Below are 21,219 nucleotides of genomic sequence, written 5' to 3'. Positions count from 1 at the left end.
CGTGAACTGTGCAGTTCACCCACACTGCTGTGACTGACTGGCTGGACATGCTGCAAAGAACCGAGAAGATCAGATGGAGCTGTTGGGCTGACAGATCGCTCCTCGCGCTGGCTCCTTCCTGGGTCGCATGCCACTGGGCACCCGCGCGAACCGTAAGCTGCATCCTGGGCAGGAGCCGTGAAGGCAGCTCACCTCAGCCTTGCCTGCCCTCAGCCCCATGAGCAATGCTGGGCTACTCTCAAGGCATCTGCCACAGAGGCCCGCCACCCCCCTGCTCCTGAGCCACCGCTGCTGTGACAGTGCTGCACACGGGCAGCCTGCGGAGGGGAAAGGCCATCCGCAGCCCCCCGTGAGCCCGTGCCGGAGCACTGAGGGAACTACTCCGGGCACCCAAGATGGCGCCGCGCCAGGGCGAGAGCAGGCGACCGGGTGCCGGGGGGAGGAGCTCCGCGCCCCGCCAACTGCCCGGGCCCCGCCCCCGTTTCCTGGGCGACGGGGACGCCGAGCGGCGGGCAGCATGGCGGCGCCGGGGCAGGTACTCTCCTCCCCGGCGGTCGTGCGGCGGCGCGCCCGGCCTTCCTCCCTTCCCCGCCTGTTTCACCCGCGGTAGCTCATCCCGTGGGAGCGGGGGCGGGGCGGTGTGAGGGGCCGCGGCGCCGGCGCCGCCGAGGCGGCGTGCTGCGGGGGCAGGGCTGGGGCGGCGGTGCCCGCGTCCTCCCCCCGGCGGTGACCCGGCGCCCCGCCGCCTTCGCGCCCCCTCTTTTTATAATTTATTTGAAACGTCTTCGCTAAGCTTCAGAGAAGGTAAAAAGGGTAGCGTCGGTGTACGTACCTGCGTAACCTTCGTCCCCAAGAGAGTTTAAGGGAGAGTCGCCCGCTGGCACGGACCTGGCCGGTGTTCGCCTCGTCTCGCCTCACCGGTGAGCTCCTCGCCCACCTCCCGCCACGCTCACCAATTTTCAGTCGGTTGCAGACCCTTGTTTTTAAGCGTATGGCTACTCGTGGCTTGTTCGTGGTGGTAGGAATCTCCTAATTTCTGGTTGTTGAGGGAAAGGTGTATGGTTTCCCTTCAAAGAGCACTGCGGGGGCAGAAGCAACCTCGTACCTTGCTTCCAGCAACATCACGGTTGTATTTCTCACCTTCTATTACTTTAGGTAGTCAGAGCGCTCTAGAGGATTTCACAAATCCACATCGTTTTCTATAACGTTTGCTTTTTTTCCTTGTCTCTGGCCTTCTCAATTTTTTTTTTTCTTGCTTGCTTTTTTTTCTTTTCTTTGCATTGCAGTTTTTGACTTGGTTGACAGAGGTGTGATTTCTGACAAGCAACGTGTCTCGTGCAGCACGTCAAGAGAAATCTAAGAATACAAGTTATTCCTCCCAAGAACGTATGAGGTGTTGCGTCAGCTCAGAATTTCTCCCTCAAGCCTGTCTATATAGTTGTAGCTACTAGGAGATATTTTTTTTCTGGTTGAACTGCTTCATTGTCTTAGATGGCCAAGAAGTTACTGTGATTGTTGTGGAAGCGATTAACTGCTTTCAGCCAGTGTAATGGTTGCATCTGTTGGCACAAAGCTACTCTAGTGTTGTTGGTACAAAAGCTTAACGTTTATGTTTCCTTAAGCAAATAAATCTTTTTCTGTGTGAAACGTATTATTTCATATTCTAAATGCTTTATGAAAAATACATGCATCTTTCACAGTATTCTGTTAGTGTTCTCTGTAAATATTTTGGCAGTTGGAACAGCGTAACACTGGGGTAATGCAGTCAGATCATAGTAAAAGGATACAAGGTATACTGTATAGGAAACGACAGGCTGTCAAAAATATATTGTACATCCATTTGAAATGTACCACTGAAATTTTTGTCATTTTTACTTCATGGCTTTATAGAAGGAATCTTTAGAGGAATTCAGTGAACTTTTTTTTTTTTTTCCCACTTATTTTCTGTTCCTTATGTACTGAAGTCTGTTCTACACATGATAGCTTACCTTTGTGATATTTTCTACTATCCATTATGATTTATTTTTATTGTAAACTCTGTGGAATTGTGTGGTTTTACAAATTCAGTTATACAGTTTCCAGTTTTGGCTGAAGCTAGCTTTGCGTGATCTATAGGTAAGCTGTAAGAAACACCCTATTCTGCCACTGTTTTTGTTATATTGTTTCTTAGATCTTGAGACAAATCATTTTGATTTAAATTGAATATTTATAATTGTTCTGACTTGTAATTACTTTCAGCAGAAAGCATATTAGAAAAATCTGAATCCTGATCTTAGCAAGTCTTGCCACTGCTTTATTTTTAACAACATTTTTTCCAATAAGTAGTCTGCAGCTGTGAAAACATCAGTAAAGTTTAATGTCGTAATATATTTGGTCATCCATAAATCTTGATGTTTGGACTGTGTGAAATTTTTGAAACATATTTTGTTATTAAAAGGACAATATCAGCATCTGTTCTTTATAATGGTCCTCTGAAAGCTTTCCTTCTATATAGGTTTTATCTTTTGCATTTGACATATCTGCATGTTTCTCTTTTGAATGTAGTTGAAATTAGTGTTACTATTTTTATTTCCTCATTTGTTTGACAACAAAAGAAGTATCATGACTAAAAATAGCAACATTGATTTTAACTTCCCATTGTGGGAGCGGACAAGTGGGGCCTTTTTAAAACAAACAGGAACAGTGAATGCATTTCTGTTTCTGCCTTAACTATTTATGTAGACAGCTTCAAGATTTTCTGCTTCTGCTGAAGTATTTGACAGCTTGATAACAAAATGCGTATAATAATACAAATAACAGCCTGTGTTGCTGGTATGGTTGGGTTTTTTTCATTCCCATTTTGATTAAAGTTGTAACTGATATGTAACACTCTTTCAGGGTACATCTGTACTGCTGTCAGCAGTATCGCTCAGACAGAGGTAGCTGAGCTAGCTTTAAATGAACTAGCTCAGATACTGGAAACTATCTAGCTGTGACAGCAGAGCTTAGTCCAGTCTAATTTCCCTGCTGGGGTGTGGACAGGAGCATCCTGGGTTCCTTACACTTTAGGTATTTGCTATAGTTTAAAAGAGCTGGTAAGCTATTCCTTTGTGAATATATTTTTGAAAGTCGTGATTTTGCAAAACATGGTGTTGTGTTGTTAAACAAATACAAATAATAATATCTTCAGCCAGTGCAGAGGGCTCATCCCAAAGGACAAGCTTATTTTCCTTCAGGAACACTGGGCTAAATTCCATTGCTGTTTCAAGGTTTTGCCGCTCTGGAAAGGCCATCACCAAAACTGCAGGTAGTGGGGCATTTTTACTAGCCAGGGGTAACTCATTTGGGGTTTGGGTTTTTGAGAGAGATTTCTTCTCCACCTCTCCAAACACAGAGTTTTTTCGCAATTTACTATTTAACTATAACACTCTTCTGCTAATATTTTCTGCTTCATGGTGGCTTGTGAACATTGGCTGAGGGATTCAAGGAAGATCTTATTCTTTTGTTTTAGAATATCTGATTTGGTATTTTGATTTGATGCTGTGGATAAGGGATGCCCAAAGCATTTGGAGTAATGTATTGAACAGCCAGAAACATTATACATTCAGAACAGCTAAAAATTCTTTGAAGGAAAATAAAACAGTAACAAATAATTGTCTAGTAGTGGTCTGTATATAAGTAGTTTAAGTTCACTGCTGGGAGTGTGTGTTGGTAGGATTGGTTTGGGTTTGTTTTTTTTCTTTCCTAACACACGAGAATAGTGTTACCAGAATTAACTCACCTTGGATTATCTCAGTCAGTCACTACAGTTAATGGTAAAATGAATGGTAAATTCTTTGACATCAGTGAACACAAATATAAAATAACTTCTCTTCGAATTTTTAGTGGTGGTTAAAGCAGCAATCAAAAGGCAAAACAGTATTCAATCAAAATAATTACAAGCTTTTAGTCATGTCTGTGTGGAGGTTCTGCCCAAACAGAAACTTTCACAAATATGGGATCGTTCAAATGATTCATGGACTCTGGCTACTTTTTTAAATTACAGAAACACTGATAATTTTAAAAATTAATTTTCTAAATTATGTACTTTCTCTCCCATAGTTCCTCATTAGATGTTTAGAACAGTATTTCTTATTATCTGATACCTGTGCTTGTTGTAGTGGACAGTGGTGCCACAAATCCATCCTTATCATGAACAGTAACAAAGAGAGTAATGCATTGGTGGGGAGTGTTGCTCCTGGGTGTATCGTTACAGATGCTAGGTGATGAAATGGTGAAATGGGAGGCGTTCACCTTGCCATGTAAACTGTCAGATTTTGATATACAGATTACAGAGCCTGTATGCAATACTGAGTTACAACAGCTTGAATATCTTAGGTTGAAACTGCAAACTTTAGTTAGTTAAAGAATATATTTCTAATGATAGAGGACCTTTACACGTGTTGAAAGAGATTATAGGTGACTGAGTGCAAGGCACCTGGAGTTATTTTTAAATTAATTTTTGTAATCTGTATATTGCTGTAATACAACACTATGACCTCAGCAAATTTTCCCAGAGGTCCTTCTTGCTGTTTGTAATTCAGAGAATGAGATGAACCTTAGCATCAGCATGTTAAGTGTGGTGGGCCTGTCGATACCATGTAGGTTAGAAAGCTTCATACTGTAGTAAGCCAGGTACATATTGAAGGCAGGAGAAAATTCTTTTTTGGACAGGCTTTTTCTGACATGGTGGATGTTGCCTGATACCTTTCAAGAAGCAGCGAGGAATTAGTTTGGATAAGATTCTTGGGGGTTCAGGTAAAAAGTTGCTTTCTAGAATGTTCAACTTTTTGCCTACTAACATGTTCCTTACAGCATGAGATATAAGCAATGAGAGGGGGAAAAAAAAGAAGAATTTTGATGCTTCTCTATTTACAGAGCTACTGCTGTGATCTTGAATGGTGGCAGAGTGTTGTGCAGGTAGTTGAGAGTGTTATAGGAGGGTCGTTGTTCGTACTCACACCTGGCCTGTAGCCACAGAGGAGAATCTGGAAGATACCTTGATAAGAACAAAACTATTATGCCTTGAACTTTCTTATGCTTTTCTTTCTGATACAGTACTAAATTCCTCATGCTATACTGATAAAGTCCATCTGGGGTGATACCTTTGAAATGTTAACATTTTGCCTTATTAAGAAGTATGGACAGTAAGGGTGTTGACTAACTGACTGGTAATGGTGCAAAAATACATAGTAATATATCCTATGTATTGAACATCCTAAGAGAAAGAGATGAATAGGTTTTAATTCAGTTTCCAAAACATCAATATCAGTTATTCTTTTAATTCGGCTCTCATTACTTCTAAAGAATCTCTTGTTCAACAGGTTTCTAACACTACTTGTCAATTCAGGAAAGCATTCATATTTTTTCTATTTATTCAAGAATATCTTTCAATGATTGTATAATATTAGCATGTTGAGCTATTAATTTATTTTTTTTCCCCCTAGCTGGGGCATGCAGCTTCAATTATATCAACATTACTGACTGTAGGAGTACTTCTTTTTATACTGCATGAATTATTGCTAATAAAATAAAAGCAAACTGATGTCATGCTCCTATGCGAAGGAAGCCTTCGTTTACTTCATTCCTGTTGTTCCAATGAGAAATTGTAATTGAGACTAACTTTTTTACAGTTGAGAAAAGTAATTTTTCATATTAAAATATATGTGAAATTACTCTAGTACTTAGAGGAAAAAAAATAGTCTGTCCACTAAGTGTTCTTTGTTGCTCTCAGTCTTGTTTCATCAGTGTTGAATGTTGTAATTCAGCTAGTCCAAGTTTTAAGTATATCATGCAGTTTGGCAGCAGCAGGGGGAGTAGTGTAGCTTTATTTGGGGGCTCTGCTTGACCAAAGCTAGAGTTAGTTGATCGTCAGCTCAGAACAATGCTGTTCAGGCTCAAAAATCAGCTCATGCTAGGAAATCTTCCACTTCTCTCTCTCTAGGTGAGCTAGAAACATTATTCTGCAAGCTTTGCCTTGCTGCGCTTCTGTAAAGCCCAAGTTCCACAGATGTAGAAGTGTACCTGCTACGAGTAAATTATGACCAGGTTTTTGTGTCCTGGTGTAGAAGCAGATCAGGCCAATTAGACTCTCAGTCATGAGGCTGGAAGGGATCTTTGGGATGTGAGCTGGTTCAGCTGCCTGCTCAGAGCTGGGTCAGCACTGAATGCAGAGCAGGACTTTGTCCAGTTCAGTCTTGAAAACCTGCAAGGATGGAGATTCTTGCACCTTTCTCGGTAACCTGTTCTAATGCCTGATTATCACCATATCCTGAGCTTCATCAAAAGACACACGACCAGCAGGTCGAGGGAGGTGATTCCCCCCATTCTACTCCACTCTTGTGAGCCCCCACCTGGAGTACTGCGTCCAGCTCTGGGGCCCCCAACATAAGGAAGACATGGAGCTGTTGGAGCAAGTCCAGAGGAGGGCCACGAAGATGATCAGAGGTCTGGAGCACCTCTCCTATGAAGACAGGCTGAGAGAGTTGGGGTTGTTTGGCCTGGAGAAGAGAAGGCTCCGGGGAGACCTTATAGCAGCCTTCCAGTACCTAAAGGGGGCCTACAGGAAAGCCAGAGAGGTACTTTCTACAAGGGCATGTAGTGATCGGACAAGGGCTAATGGCTTTGAACTGCAAGAGGGTAGATTTAGGTTAGATATGAGGCAGAAGTTCTTCGCTGTGAGGGTGGTGAGGCACTGGAATAGGTTTCCCAGAGAGGTTGTGGATGCCAGGTTGGATGGGGCTTTGAGCAACCTGGTCTAGTGGAAGGTGTCCCTGCCCATGGTGGAGGGTTGGAACCAGATGATCTTTAAGGTCCTTTCCAACCCAAACCATTCTATGATATGATTCTATGATTCATAGTGAAATATTTTTACTTATGCTGTCCCATGATAATATGTTCTAGATCCCTTCTAACTGAAATACTCTATTGTATTCTGTTCTATTCTATGACCATTGTCCCTTGCTCCCCTGCCATGGACCTCTGTAAAGAGTCTGCCTCATCTCACATTTTATAATGTGCTTTGACACCTCACTTTGTCGCCTACATATTCTATTGGAAAACAGGTTTTTCTTCTACTGTTTTATTTATTTCATAGATTTCTTACTGAAGTCTCTGGTCAAATGTTTTTGATCAGTGACACACACTAAATAAAACATAATCAAATGTTCCTATTTTTTGTAAGACCGTTGCATTGTTGATTCATGCTCAGTTTGTTATCCCTTATAACATGTACATCCTTATATTTCCTATAAAGAACTGTTTTCTGTATTAGAAATCTACTGACCTTCCCTGAAACAGTAGTATCACATCCTTGTACATGTATCGCTGTGTTGCAGCAAACGTCTTGGACTTTTTTTTTTGGTTAGGGAAGGAGTCAGTGTAGACAGTAAATTTGAAAATGCAATCAAGTACAGGGTGAAGAGCAAATAGCACAGTAATGTGTATGTATGCTCATAATATCTTGAGCAGAAACTGATTTAAAAATTTAATTACTGTGCAATATAGTATCATGTTGGTCAAATCTAGATTCATGGATTTTTTGCATCTTTACATTTCTATTGTTCTTACTTGCAAGTTAATTTCATCTTGTGCTGCACATGGTATGTCACTATGTTCCCACATGAATTTAAGATAAAAATACTATTTTCCATGTATCTGCCTAGCTTTTCTCTAGTGAAAATGTGTTAGGGTATTGTGTTACTGCCATATAATTATAGCTGTGTTACATTTTTGGCATTGTTGAATTTATCCCTTGCATACTCTCTCAAAATAAAAATGTTATTTAGATAAGTTACTGACATAATAAAATAAACCTTTTAAAATTATATTGCTATATATGTGTGTGTATAGGAAGAAGACCAAAATCAGGATGCCATAGTTGGAAAGAAGATTATTAATCGGATGTTTCTTTCTCTTTCCCAAATTACTGCTTTGTCAGAACAAAATCTAGAAGGAGTTCAAAAGTAAGTGGCAATGATAACAATGCTAGAACCAATACAATAATGAAATAAAAATTATAGACTATTAGTTAGATTTCTTTTGTAATGGTTACATCATTAGTCTTTAATTGTTCAGTTAAATCACTAATATTTAATGATTCATGAAAGATAGGAAGAAATACTGTTGATCTCAGATCCACTTTGTTTTACTGTATTTCCTATATCTCTTGATTCTTCTTTGACTCTTTTTTTTTCCCCACTATTATTTCACATTGATACAGTTTTTGACTTACAATAATATTAATTACGCTGTAAATGAAAGAGTAAGATGTAAAAAAACCAGGCCAATGCTGAGCTTTTTTTATAAGTCTCATTTGGTAACTTCTTTTCTAAAACATTTAAGATTCTGTACTGTAACATGAGCTATTGAAAAATCAGAAAGGTTTTAAAAGTTCAGAAAAGGATGGAAAGCTTAAGAAGTTATTAGTAGTTAGCCATTATGGTGCACTGGGGAAATAGGAGGCAGCCAGAGACTTCTGATGTAAGCCCATCTTGTCTTTCCTGTAGCAACACTGTCCCTTGTTATTAGTGCTTAATAGCAGCTAAATTTAGGAGGCCAGGAGTTCAACTTGAGACTCTAGACTTATATTTTAAGGATGGGATTTTTCAGAAGTGCCCGAATTATTTAGGAGCATTTGTGTCCACTAGCAAATTCTTAAAGAATTGAAAGCCAAAGGGCTGTCCACTGGACTAGTTTGGGGGGGGGGGGGGAAGGAGTGGAATAAAAAATCCAACTTCATCCTTCTGAATACATAAACCATTTAATAGAGATTAAAATATTATTCCTGAAATATATTCTGTTCCTCCTATTTGTCACTGTTCTGAGGGAAAAAAGTTAATTCTGGGATATATTTTTTTTTTAAGAAAACTGGAAAGAAAATTTGTTCCCATCAAATTATAAAAAAAAAAAATTCTTTCATTTACAGTTTTCTCTTGCACAATAGGCCTCTTATTTTAGAGGAGACTGAAGCATACAACTCACTGGAGACTAAAATGTGCTTAATGATGTAATTTATTGTGAAACTTTCTCATTAAGATTAAAAAGAAAAGCATTGGAAGATTGTACGTGTCTTCTTAATCTCAGCTGATCACATGTATTTTTATATATATATATACACACTGTACAAATGGAACATAAAGTATATACTGCATCTGACTAGAAAGAGGATAGTTACAGGGTATTTTACGCACTCTAAGCAGTTTAGCAGCAGCATGGAAATTTTGTTAGTTTACCACAGTGCATCATGTCTATACACAAGAGCAGTTTGAAGGCCACAGCTAGGGTTAGAAAATCAGAACAGATCTGATTCGGTATGAGAATTTTCATGTCCTGCTTTCCCATCTATCATGGAGTTTTATGTCTGTCTCTATAGGACTTGAGAACCTTCTGTGAAGGAAGAAATAGCAATCAGGGTAACTAGGAAATCTAAATGCCCCATCATTTCCCAGTCATTTATGGATACTGTTGTCAGTGACATGCCTTACAAAATATTGAAAAGATGAGTGAGTACTGGCATTGTTAGAAGCATCAGAGAAAATCTAAATCCCTGAGAAGCTCTGATTATGAAAACACAGAGTTGGCAGAAGCTTCAGAAAGAGAGGATATGGACTGTTTCAAACCTTGGAAAGTTCAGCTGGCCATGTTCCACTTCTATTTCAGTACACAGTTAAGTGTTTTTAACCGACTTGCATGTGTGCAGCCTTACAAATCTGTCATGCAGAACAAAGGAATACATGTTTAAAACAAAACTGATTGGATTATATGCTTTACTTTGTTAGCTATTGAAGCTTTAATTAAAAAGAAGAAACTCCACTTATTTGACAGTGTATCTCTACCGGCTTGGGGAAACCCCTGAAAAACTAATGGGTGCCTATCAGTAGGTCTGAGATTGATGCCCTTCTTAGGAAGGAATGAGATGTGGGAAGGGGGGAAAGACTCTGCTCCTTTACAGGGGACTAGAAACTGTGGTCACAACTGGCACCTGTATCGTCAGGTATAGTTAAGAAGCCAAGGATTGCTTTAATGTAAAACTTAACTATCTGAGACATGGCTGAAGTTATACTGGAAGAACTGCAAACTGAAGTCCTAGCCTTGTTCCTCTTTCTTCATGTGGAAAAATGCACACAATTGTTATAAAAGATATAACTTAATCTATGTTTGGATAGAGTAGGCATAAATGTGTCAGCAACAGCGTGGTCTCCTACAAGGGAGTGTATTTTTTCATTAATTTTTCAAGTTGAAGTAAGTGGAAAAATTTCCACAGTGTGCCTGTAAAATAGGATGAGGCTCTTCTTGAGTGTCTGGACCATTATGAAAGTGGAATTTAAACTTCTAAATATTTTAAGTACTTTCAGTAATTTTATATTATACTATTTACATTAATTTTCAAATATAATTTTTCTTCAGAGGCTACATGAAAAATAATCTTGAAAGGGAAGCAAGATCTCAATGAGAGTGAAAGAGTGGTAGTGGAAAGTGGAGACTAATTGTTCATTTTCATCCTACAAACCCCTTCCTGAACACTGATTTTTCTCTGGGATTTTCAGTGTATTTCTCTTTGGTTTTTGTAATGCTCTTATTTTTGTTATTTCATTCATCATATCTTAACATTTAAGTAGTGTCTGTTGAAACCTGTAGGTGTTTGTTTACTTTTTTCATCTGATATATCCTCTGATCATAAACATTCATATCTAGAAATTGGTGTAGCTAAGTTGCAGGAAGATATGTAAATATACATAAAATATAGTAATAGTAAATATAGATATAATTACAAGCAGACTTAAGTTAAACTTTGGAATGTGTAATTTATTTTTTTAATTTAATTATTTTACTCTGCAATTTCTTCTAGAAAGCTGGAAGAATTTCTGAATTTTAAACAATTAAAGACATCTTTGAAAGAAGCTATTTTGCTAGATTATTATACTGCGGGGTTTTGGTGGGCTAAAGAAATGAACTTCAGTCTTATACAGCTCTCAGGATTCATGGATCTATTAAATTTCCTGTTGGAGAACCTCAGTGGTAAGAATAATTAAAAATTCTAAAATAAATATCTGAAGTGGAAGGCAAGAATGTTTTCCAGTCATTTTAATAAAGCGATATTTAATTACAAGTAATGGTAAAATTATTTATTTTCCTCTTGAATGTTGGCATGTTATACCTTGTACCTGAAAATAATTCTTATTGGCAGATATTAAACTTTTGTTAGAGAACTGTAGTCTTTTTAGCAGAATATCCCTCAATCTTTGTTTGTACAGTATGTGGTACAAAAGGGCCAGGTCCTGAAGAGACCTCATCTTTGCTTTGGTAAAATAAATAATTACAGTAGAGTGAGAGCAAGGAGCTCCTAAACTCCAATTCCAGCTGTCTCAGTGACTGACTCACTGTAGCCTTGGGCACATTTCTCTGCTGTTTGAGATATTCAGTACATCCTGTAGCATTACAGCAGGTGAATTACATTTATTTTATCCTTGGAGGTCAACTCTCAGGCAGCTTTCTATATGGCAAATGCTGCACTTCTGGCACAAAATGTATCAGTTAACTAAAGACTGGTGAGGGAAGTAAACTGGTATCACTGCTGAAGATGAAAAATGACAATGAAAGGACTGTAGCTCCTGTGGCTATGAGGAAATTTGCAACAAAACGTGTAGCTTGGGTCTTGTGGGAACAAAATAGCCAGAAAAAATGGTAGCAGCATCCTCTAAACCCCTTTTTTCAGAGACCACAATGCTTACTTAACATTCACTTTGAAGGTGATTATGTCGAGAAAAGTCCATCCCAGAGGAAGAGCGAAAGGACTCAGCAGTTCCATTCAAAGGAGAAGATGAATATTTAAAATCAAGCTCATATTAGTTATTATACTCTTCCATTGTAATTTAATTCGAGGGCCTTTCTGACTTGGAATTTTGACAGAATATGTACGTGCTTTATGATTGTTGGAATTCCAGTTGTCCTTCCTGTCTCCAATGAGAAAGTATCTTAACATGTGCTAACTTTATTAATGTAACAATGGAGAAGAATGGAAACCTGTCAGAAATTAGTTTTATGAGACTGTGTGTAATGCGTGTATACTAGACAGGCTGGTAGCACAACTGATTATTAAAGCTGTCTGACGTTTTTCAGGAATGTGATCTTAGTTGCATAAAGCTTTGCCAAACTTTAACTCTTTAAGTTGAAATTTTCCATGGCAGTGTCTGCCTCTGATTAATTTTTATATGTAAAATTACAATTAAAACAGTTCAATGGGCTTGCAGACAGAGGCTGTGGAAAAAAAAAAAGTATTATTTTGTGCCTTTTTTTTTTTTTTTCCCAACAGCTCTAATACCCCTATGCTTTGAAATAAGGACATAAGGTTTGGCAAGCAAGTGTTGTGAATTTGCTTTTTGCTGTCCGTGAAAATGCATTCGGATTTGGCTAAGACACATGGCTTTTAGGGAAAGAAAATGTAGTTTGTAAATGCTTACAGGAGACTTCTTATATTTTCTTCACAGCTAAGTTTCCCAAATAATCCATCTTATAAAGTAAGCTGTAGCCCAGGGCTGAGATGAATTTCCTTGTAATTACTGTTCTCAGCTGGTGCAAGTTCCAAGACCAAATATTTCAGCTAAGAGCAAAATGCTAATGTCCTCTATATTAATGACCATTTGCTTTCCCTTCCCTACACTGGACCCAAGCGGCCTGGAGAATTAAGCTGATTTGACCATAATAGCAAGAATAGCATGGAGCAGGAAGAATGGATTTAGAGGAGAGTAGTGGAAACTCATTTAAGGCTGGTAAAGGAGAGAGGAAAACTGAGATTTGGAAACTGGAGGCTTTGGTTGTTTGGGAGCCAAAATGAATTACTTACATGATTTGATTCATCTTCTATACATTGAGGGTAAAGTGCTGCTTACCTCACAGAAGTACAGTGAGAGCCTTCCTGAGAGAGGTAGTTGGGGCTGAAAATCAGGTGTGCAGAGGAAAGAGAAAATTTGGACTAGCTGGCAACAGGCCTGGGCCTGGGTTTTGTGACTTCTCATGATCTTGTTGTGTGGCTTTACTTCCCTACTAACTGTGATATTTCTGCTTCTATTACTCCTTCTCATTTCCCATGGCTTCTATTTCCTACAGAGTCTCTGTATTTCTTTCTTGTTTCTTCGATTATGGTTATTTATATTGTGCTGCCTCTGTTACTGAAAACTGAGGTGAAATTTTCAGGGTTTTGATTGCCGTACCACTGAAGGGCAAAACTATAAAGCCCAGAATCTTCTAAGTTTTTTTAAATTTGTTTTCTATACGAAGAACCAAGGAGCAGATCAGTAGAGAATTAAAACAATATGGAAAATAAATCTATTTCACCACTGGTGGATTTTTCCCCATTTTCTACTCTAGATTTTTTAGACTTAAAAAGACCAAGTAAATTGCATTCCAAACTTTTTTTAAACTCCACCATGGTTCTAGTGATGGCACACACTGTACAAAAATCAGAAAGATGAATTCTTTCTTTTTAAAGATTCAGCAAACACGGATATATTTCACATTTTCCTCTTTGTCAAGACAGTTAACAAAAAGAATTTAAGTTTTAATTCAAAGCTGTTTTGGCATTTGGTTTTGATTTCCAGGGTAAAAATGTAAAGTAATTATCTATTTTGGAGGGGTGCAAAAATGTCTCCAGGTTTGATGATACATGCAGAGTATTATGCATAATTCATGTTTAATCAATTATAACTGTAAGCACTTAAAAAAACCCTATTAAATTTGTTACCCTTTTTAATATCTGTTCCTATATTAATGGTTTATGTTGCAAGGGGCATGGTCAGAAGAACAATCTTTTACAATACATAAACAGTAGTAAATTTATTTTAAAGATAAACATACTATGCATCTCAAAATTACATACTATTCTGCCTGTGGTTATCTCTGCATAAGTACGAGGCAAAGCTGTAGTATCTTAAACACCCGTTATTGTGATCCTTACATAATGAAGGTGGATTGGTGATTTTTGTGGTGGAATTTTAATGTATATTTTATTGATAAGAATAATGGCAACAGACAAAAATGTTTGACTGCTGTTGCTTTTTAAGTTTCTACATGGCTCATAACTTCTTAAACTTCAAGAAGTCTTATAATTAAAATGGGCCAAAAAACCCCAACCCACCCTGTCATGTTTATACTTAGTTTTTGTTCTTCGGGATTACTTTGCAGACAAACATATGACCTTAGGAGATAATTTAAAAGAACTTGGAAAAGCAATGGCTGGAATAGGAGAAACTGCTTCAGAAAGAACTGGTGACTTGAATTTCTTCAGCATTGAGCAAGCCAAAACAGTCATTGATTACTTGAATATCAGGTATTTATTTCTATAGGATCCATTATTTCTTATTTGAGTAATTTAATGTGGTGGGTAATTGGCTGATAAAATAAGTTAAAATTATTTAATTGGATATGTACATACTGTGCCAACATACTGCACACACCAAACTTTAAAACATTAAAAAGAAGAGAGAATATGCAAGTAGCGGTACAGATCTGGCCTTAGATGTCAAATCCCAGGAAATAAAATTAGACTGGAATTTTATAAAAATGTAAGATTATGCTCAAAAGCTTCATTCTGGGTTTTGTTTTGGATGATAAAAGGAAAAGGGGAGAGTGGTGTATAGAGAATATTTTTGGTTTGCTTTTAAAATATTCTACTTTTAGATTCCAGCTGAACAAAATCCTAGGTCTTGTCTATAAGTATTTCTCTGGCCTTGACAGCTGTAATGGACTTCTTAAGTGGTTTAAAGTTATGTACTTTACAGAATTAAGGCTACAGTCATACAATGAGTCATAAAAATGTTGCATTTCAAAGTTAGCAAAAGTTCAGTATCTACATGAGAAGGTTTCGTGACAGGTCTCAGCTTTTAAACAGAGACACAGAAAGAAATACAAACAGCAGTAATTCAGTTATTTATCTGAGAAAAAAATTAAGGGTCTGATAGCAGCCAATCACACCTCCCCATGTAAAGTCTTAACTATACAGTAACGTATACAGACCTTTCTCCACTGAAATGCCGTAGTTAAGACAGTGGCTATACTCATATACCACTGTTTCCAATGCAAGATAGACAAAATGGTTCTCAGGCTGTTGTATCATCCATGAATGTTGGGGGTAAGGAGGTGGCGAAGGGAAAAGGTACTGTTGTAATATATGCTCATATACTGTACTACATCTGTAGCCCTTCAGCCTGTTTTCTAACCTGAATGGTGGTTAGAGGAAGAGATTTTGTGGCAGATGGGCATAAAAAGTGAGTAAGGTCATGACTGATCCATACATAGAACTGTTGGGAATTTTCTGACTGTTCTTTTACTAGGAAAAGTTTAACACAACAAAGAGGTGTTGTTAGAAGGCTTTCCTGGATGCAGAAAAGTATTTCCTCTTGAAGACAAACAAAAATACTAGGATAGCTGATAGCCTTCCAATTTAGGGTACTCAGATTCAGACTGGGGATTTAAACCCACCACAGGTGATTTCTCTTACAATTGGGCTATAAAGTTTGTCTCTCTCTCCTGGTCTCTGATTTTTTTCTTTTGTTCCTTTTTCATGGAAAATATAAAAAACTTCAGGTTCTTCTCATATGAAATGAGAACATCTCTTTAAAGCTCACATTTCTGTAGTCAAGGCAAACCAATGTCCTGCCAAGTACTAGCCCTAAACTAAAAGGAAACTTGGCATTTAAGATGTCTCACTCAACTTCTTTTACTTCTCCCTTCCTGTCTGTGCCTTTTGTATATTTATTTGGAACAAATGTTCTTTCCAAATAGCGTGTCTATAGCTCTTGTGTAAATTATCCATTGAGAGATATCTTGTTCATGAAGTAATTCCTTCACAGTCGCAAGAATTTCATCCAAGAGATTAGGTGCTCCATCCTACTACCACTGAAGTATTAACTGGGCGGGAATACAATCAAGCCAAAATACTTTTGCAGCAGAATGGTATTTTGGCCACCAAATATGTGGTTGTGTGTTCAAACTGCTCAATTTATTACAAGTATGTGCTGTTGCAAGGTCATGGACATATACACATACACTGGTCATATGTGTTCAGTTTATGCAATCCATTATTTCAGTCATTTGAATATTTTTTCTAAATAAGAACTGAATCAGCACACTTATGTGGGTGTATTTTGAACTTTATGAACTCAGAAATAGGTTGACTGAGTTTTATTACAATTCAAATTAATGTATTACTTGAACATTTTTTCTTGTTCTTCACTTCTTTTGTTTAATTTTAGATGATAGGACTATAGCTTTTTTTTTCTACTCAAGATAGTATGACATGTTTTAGTTCAGGTCACATTCTTACAGATAAGCTATAAACCCATGGGATTTATAAAGGAAATGGGGACAAATGCTTAACCACATTGGCACAAACTGTGCAGCAACTATAATGACACCTTCAGATTTGGTGGAAGGTGACAGTTATCATCTTTTTATCTTGTCTCCTTGGGCAAACACACATCAACATAGCTCTTGACATTTTCTTTCAGGAAACAGTGGAGCTAGGGAAATATGTCATTGTCAATCACCCTCAGATTCTCATATGACATCATACGAGGGTCTGTTCTTAACAATCTGACTTGCATGAGTAAAATTATTTTTGTGTCATTGCTAAAAATGCTGGTATGGAGGTTTTTAATTATTCACGACAGATACAAACAAAAAAGCATTTTATATAATGCTTGATGGAAGAAAGAAAACTACAGTGCTGTTTCAAAATAAATACTGATGTATAATTTATGTGATTTGATTTAAAGAGCATTAAATGGAGGAATTATTTCCTTGATACAGGATTAAGGGTGCCAGGCTGAATAGAGTTCTGTTTTAAAATAAATAAATAAAATTCAGAAATGCCAGAAGTAATGACTTATATTTTGGGGATTATTATAAATTATCTGTACCTGTAACACAGTCCGTAAAGAATATCATAACACATTTGGAGGGGAAGGGAAAGAACTGTTTTTCAGGTGCTGTAAATCTGGCTCATTTCCAAGTCACTGGAATAAATAAAATAAGAAAGTTTGAAATGTTAATTTCTGCCAGTGCGGTTTGAAAGATACGCATCTTATTTCTTGTGTGTCTGTGATGTTCATAAAATATTTTTTGTCTTTTTCAAATAGTCCCTGTTAGAATTTTACCAAATAGTACGTGCGTATGTGAGGGGACACGTGTATTTTCATAAATTAGTGTGAGTCATTTCCAGGTTTAGTCCAGAAGTCTGCTTAAACATAATTCCTATATCTTCACTGAAACATGGCAGGAATTGTTTGGTAAAGTACTGCAATAAAAATGTACTGCAAATGAAATGGCAAATCTTGTAACAACTTAATTGCCTGTGTGCTTTGGGTTTGGAGGAAGGCAACTTGTAGTTTATAGTAGCCAAATTTCTTATGCAAGTTGGTAAACAAAATTGTTTTTTAACTAATGGTAATTGAATGACTGAATTAAATGTAACAGTAGAATAAAACTTTTATATGGCACTTAAAGAGCCAAATGTTCAGTGAGGCTGCCATAATACTTCTCACCAAATTAGGAAATGCATCTGTACATGTGTGCAAAAACGTCTGCACCTATTTGGGTAAAATGTATTTGAAAGTGTCGCAGGTGCATTTGACTAACTGCTGGAAGATGTACTCTTGTCTTGCAAGAGAGGCAGGCCATGCCACCATTTTATTCTATTCCGAGCTGCTTTCATGAGCTGGAAGAACCACTGCTGTACATTAATCAGCACTTCAGCACTGCTGAAATTAAGAGCAAATCATCTCCGGCCTGCAGTATTTCCTGGAACCTCTGGTACTGTGGCAGTGGCCTGTGGCAGCATGTGAGTATCGGTGATGATTCAGGGAAGGACAGTCGGCTTCCCTCTTGCCTCCCAGAGCCGGGACTGTATTTCAGACACCTACGTCCCACCTCGCTTTGCAGGCAGCTGGCTGGTCGAGCCCTCCTGCCGGGATGCGAGGCTGCCGGGTGGGAGAAAAGCCTGAGGGCTGTGGGGCAGCCAGCCAGCTGGGGTGGCACCGGCGGGGGCTGGCTCTCCAACAGCCTCGGGGAGCGATACGTCAAGAAGAGCAGCCTGTGTTGGGTTGTGTGGCCAGGCACTGTTGTAAACACCCTTTCATAGCACCGGCATGAGATCCTGCAGCTACTAGCAGCATCTTTAGCGTTAGCTAGGTAATTGCGTATGTTGGGTGTAGTAGTCACTTTCATAGACCCATAGAAACGTCGAGGTTGGAAGGGACTTCTGGAGGCCGCCTAGTCCAAAGCCCTCCTCGCAGCAGGCCTCAGTATTCCAGATGTGGCCTTGCAAGTGCCAAGCAAAGAGGCATTGCCGTCCCAGTTGATGGCTCTCTTAAGAAAAGAACCTGTGTCCTGTCCTTAGCCGGAAAGCACAGGAACCAGTTACAGATGTTCCCTGCAAATATTGCTGTATCTTTCATGGGTACATCAGGCAGTAGTGTGATAAACTCCTGGAATCATTCTTCAACCAGGACTTGCTATGAAATTACAGAGCTGTGTTCTAAATCAGATGTCAAAATGACATGACAGAAGCCAGAAGTTCTGTATCATGATTTTAAGAGAACAAATAATTGTAACAGATGGACTGTGACAAACCAAACCTTTGATTAAACAAATGCCATATCATTGATCATTAGGAAAGGGAACAAGGAAAATTATTTAAAACATGTGAAAAGGAAAGCTATATATGTTTTAAGGAAGATAAATATTTTAGGCCATTGAGAAAGTCTGCTTAAAGTTACTTTTGTTGTAACACACAAAACTCCAGTGTGCCAATCTAGCTTTTTAGTTTTTCTTTAAGGAAATAATACGCTGATTTTGAAACATGACCTTGAGAGAATAAATGCTTCTATTCTTTATTGTTTTGGTGTTCCAAGATCAAACTTGCTCCCTGGACTGGCAGCCCATCCCAGAATCTGAAAGCTGATTTGGCTTTGTTTCCTTCTTGTCCACCACTGCTTGTATTAAAGGCATAAGTATCCTGGTGATAAGTGTTTCAGGAATTACTTTTTTCAGAGTAGAACTTTGTCTTCTCAGGGTTCAATTTCATAAGGACAAAGTGGATGTATTTTTAAGCATTATACTGTATTTTCTATGGTTATCTGATAGTAAATCCTGTAAATTAAGTATCCTGCACGTTGTACCTAAAGTTAAACAACTGTTTCTTTTTAAAACTTGGAGTATTACCGTGCTGGAGAGTAACTCTTAGTTTAACATAATTTTAAATACTGTTACCTTTCCAAAGATTTGCAGCTGTAACAGTACTATATTCTGTTGTTTTCCAGCTTATTTAAACACTATAAACTATATGAATACCTCTTCCACAGTCCTAGAGAAGAGCTTGTGATAAGTAATGAGGTAAGTCATTTATATAGATGGAACTCATTATGCAGAGTTATTTAATGAATGCACTGTGGCATATGTTTCATATTGCTCAAAGCAACTTCATGTCAACATTACTGCATTACTAACGTAAAATGGCTGATTAAAGAATACAAGTTAGATGTTTTGATCCTCATATTCAAAATTAATTTTGGATTTCAAAAAAGTGTAAATGCATTGCTTGGTTAAGATGTTAGTTGTCTTAAATCAGGAACACTTTTGCGTATGTATTTATAAATTGATGCATGTAATTTGAATTAGCAATGCATGAATCTGACTCTATTTTAAAATCAGCAATCAAAATTAGAAAAGGCTGTGTGCTAAGCCTAGTCTGACCACAGACCTCATATTTATGTATGGATGTGTATGTACAGACTTTTGTTTCTGTTGTAGCCACCAACAGTTAATTATACTGACTATAAAGAAACAAGCTAGCTAGAAATTCAGCATTTTGAAAGCATTCAGTTAATAATAGTGAATTGGCTTGACTGTAAACTTTGTCATGTATTCTAACTTACATGTGAAAAAATATATGGGAAAATGCATTGATGCAGGATGTGGCCTTTAATCAAATGGACAGATTCAATTCATCAAATAAACCTTCCTTTAGCCTCGCTGTGCATTTTGAGGATATATGTTACAATACATTGAAAAGGATTTACATTTATAATTTGTATTAGGAGACAACTGGTTGCTGAGAGAGGCACGGTAGTGGAATTTTTTTGATCCACTTATATTTTAGCTTATCAGTACACAGTGAAGTTAAAATTAATGCACTGGAGAATTTTCTTTATGCTTTAAGCTGGCGGCTTGACTCTGTAAATGATGTGGGATAATTTCTTTCTGTGTTGCTTTTAAATAGCCATATTATAAAAAAGAAGGACTTTTCTTGACATGGATGCAAATATTTGGAAATTATTCTCGTAATTTCTAAGGTGTCATTTCTAAGGTGGGTAAAAATTCCAACTATGATGAAATCAGTGACAAAACTGTCATTATGTAAGTAGAGCAGGGCTTCAGCGTTACTGTGTTAGGGTTGGCTTTTTATTGGCTAATCAGATCAATGGCTGGTTAGCACTTTCTAATTGGTAAAATTATTTTTAATGAGGCTTTGATTAAGTAATTTCTTGTGTAAATCTGGGTAATGTATCTTATCAGTTGTAGACTAGCTTAAAAGAAATGTCTTTGTGTTTTCTTAAAACCCATTTCTGGATGGCTGAGATCTGTGTACGCTGTCCCAGCCACAGAAGAGTGGTTGTTCTGCACAGTCTGTCTGCTGGGGAGTACCGCCTCTGCTGAAGGTACCACCTCCCCTAGGGAATGGCACAAATTTTCTGTTTCACATGTGTTTCTGTGAATTACTTTGGTGACGATCCATCAAAGGAACAAGCGCAATCTGTAATTATAACTGTCACAAAAACCTTCATGACAATTTTTAGCCATAACTCTTTTACGGCCATTTCTGACTTCTGCACCAGTTCAGTTTAATCCATCTGTTTTGTATTCTGAGTTCCATGGCTGAGAGTCTTTAATTTGTCCAACAGCACTGCAATGCCCAAGAAATCAATACTTATTATATTCCTGTAGAGTTTAGTTTGATAGGGTGATACATTGTTCTTCAATAAGTAACAGTTTAAGGCATTGAAGCTACACATACAAATTTATGGCATTATTTGCACTTGCTTTATGTGTTAAAATGTGATGAGGTGAACCCAAGATAGTCTTTAAGTTCTTTCGCTACAACTTTGCTATATTTAGAAATGCTTATCCATAAAGGAGAGCACTACC

The 21,219-nt window shown here is 37.9% G+C and overlaps 1 protein-coding gene across 1 annotated transcript in view; it reads left to right on the top strand.

Annotated features, from left to right (window-relative positions):
* Nucleotides 1-517: 517 nt before the first annotated feature.
* CABCOCO1 (ciliary associated calcium binding coiled-coil 1) overlaps nt 518-21,219 on the top strand; it is a 52,920-nt gene continuing 32,218 nt past the window's right edge. Inside the window, exons 1-5 of the mRNA XM_075026870.1 lie at nt 518-535; nt 7,870-7,982; nt 10,868-11,037; nt 14,200-14,344; nt 19,335-19,407. Coding sequence (XP_074882971.1) covers nt 518-535; nt 7,870-7,982; nt 10,868-11,037; nt 14,200-14,344; nt 19,335-19,407 — 519 coding nt within the window. The remainder of the gene's footprint in view (nt 536-7,869; nt 7,983-10,867; nt 11,038-14,199; nt 14,345-19,334; nt 19,408-21,219) is intronic.

Source organism: Buteo buteo, chromosome 4 (genome assembly GCF_964188355.1).
Source record: "Buteo buteo chromosome 4, bButBut1.hap1.1, whole genome shotgun sequence".
Lineage (NCBI taxonomy): Eukaryota > Metazoa > Chordata > Aves > Accipitriformes > Accipitridae > Buteo > Buteo buteo.
The sequence above is the reverse complement of the archived record's forward strand: the minus strand, read 5'-3'. Positions and strand labels throughout refer to the sequence as shown.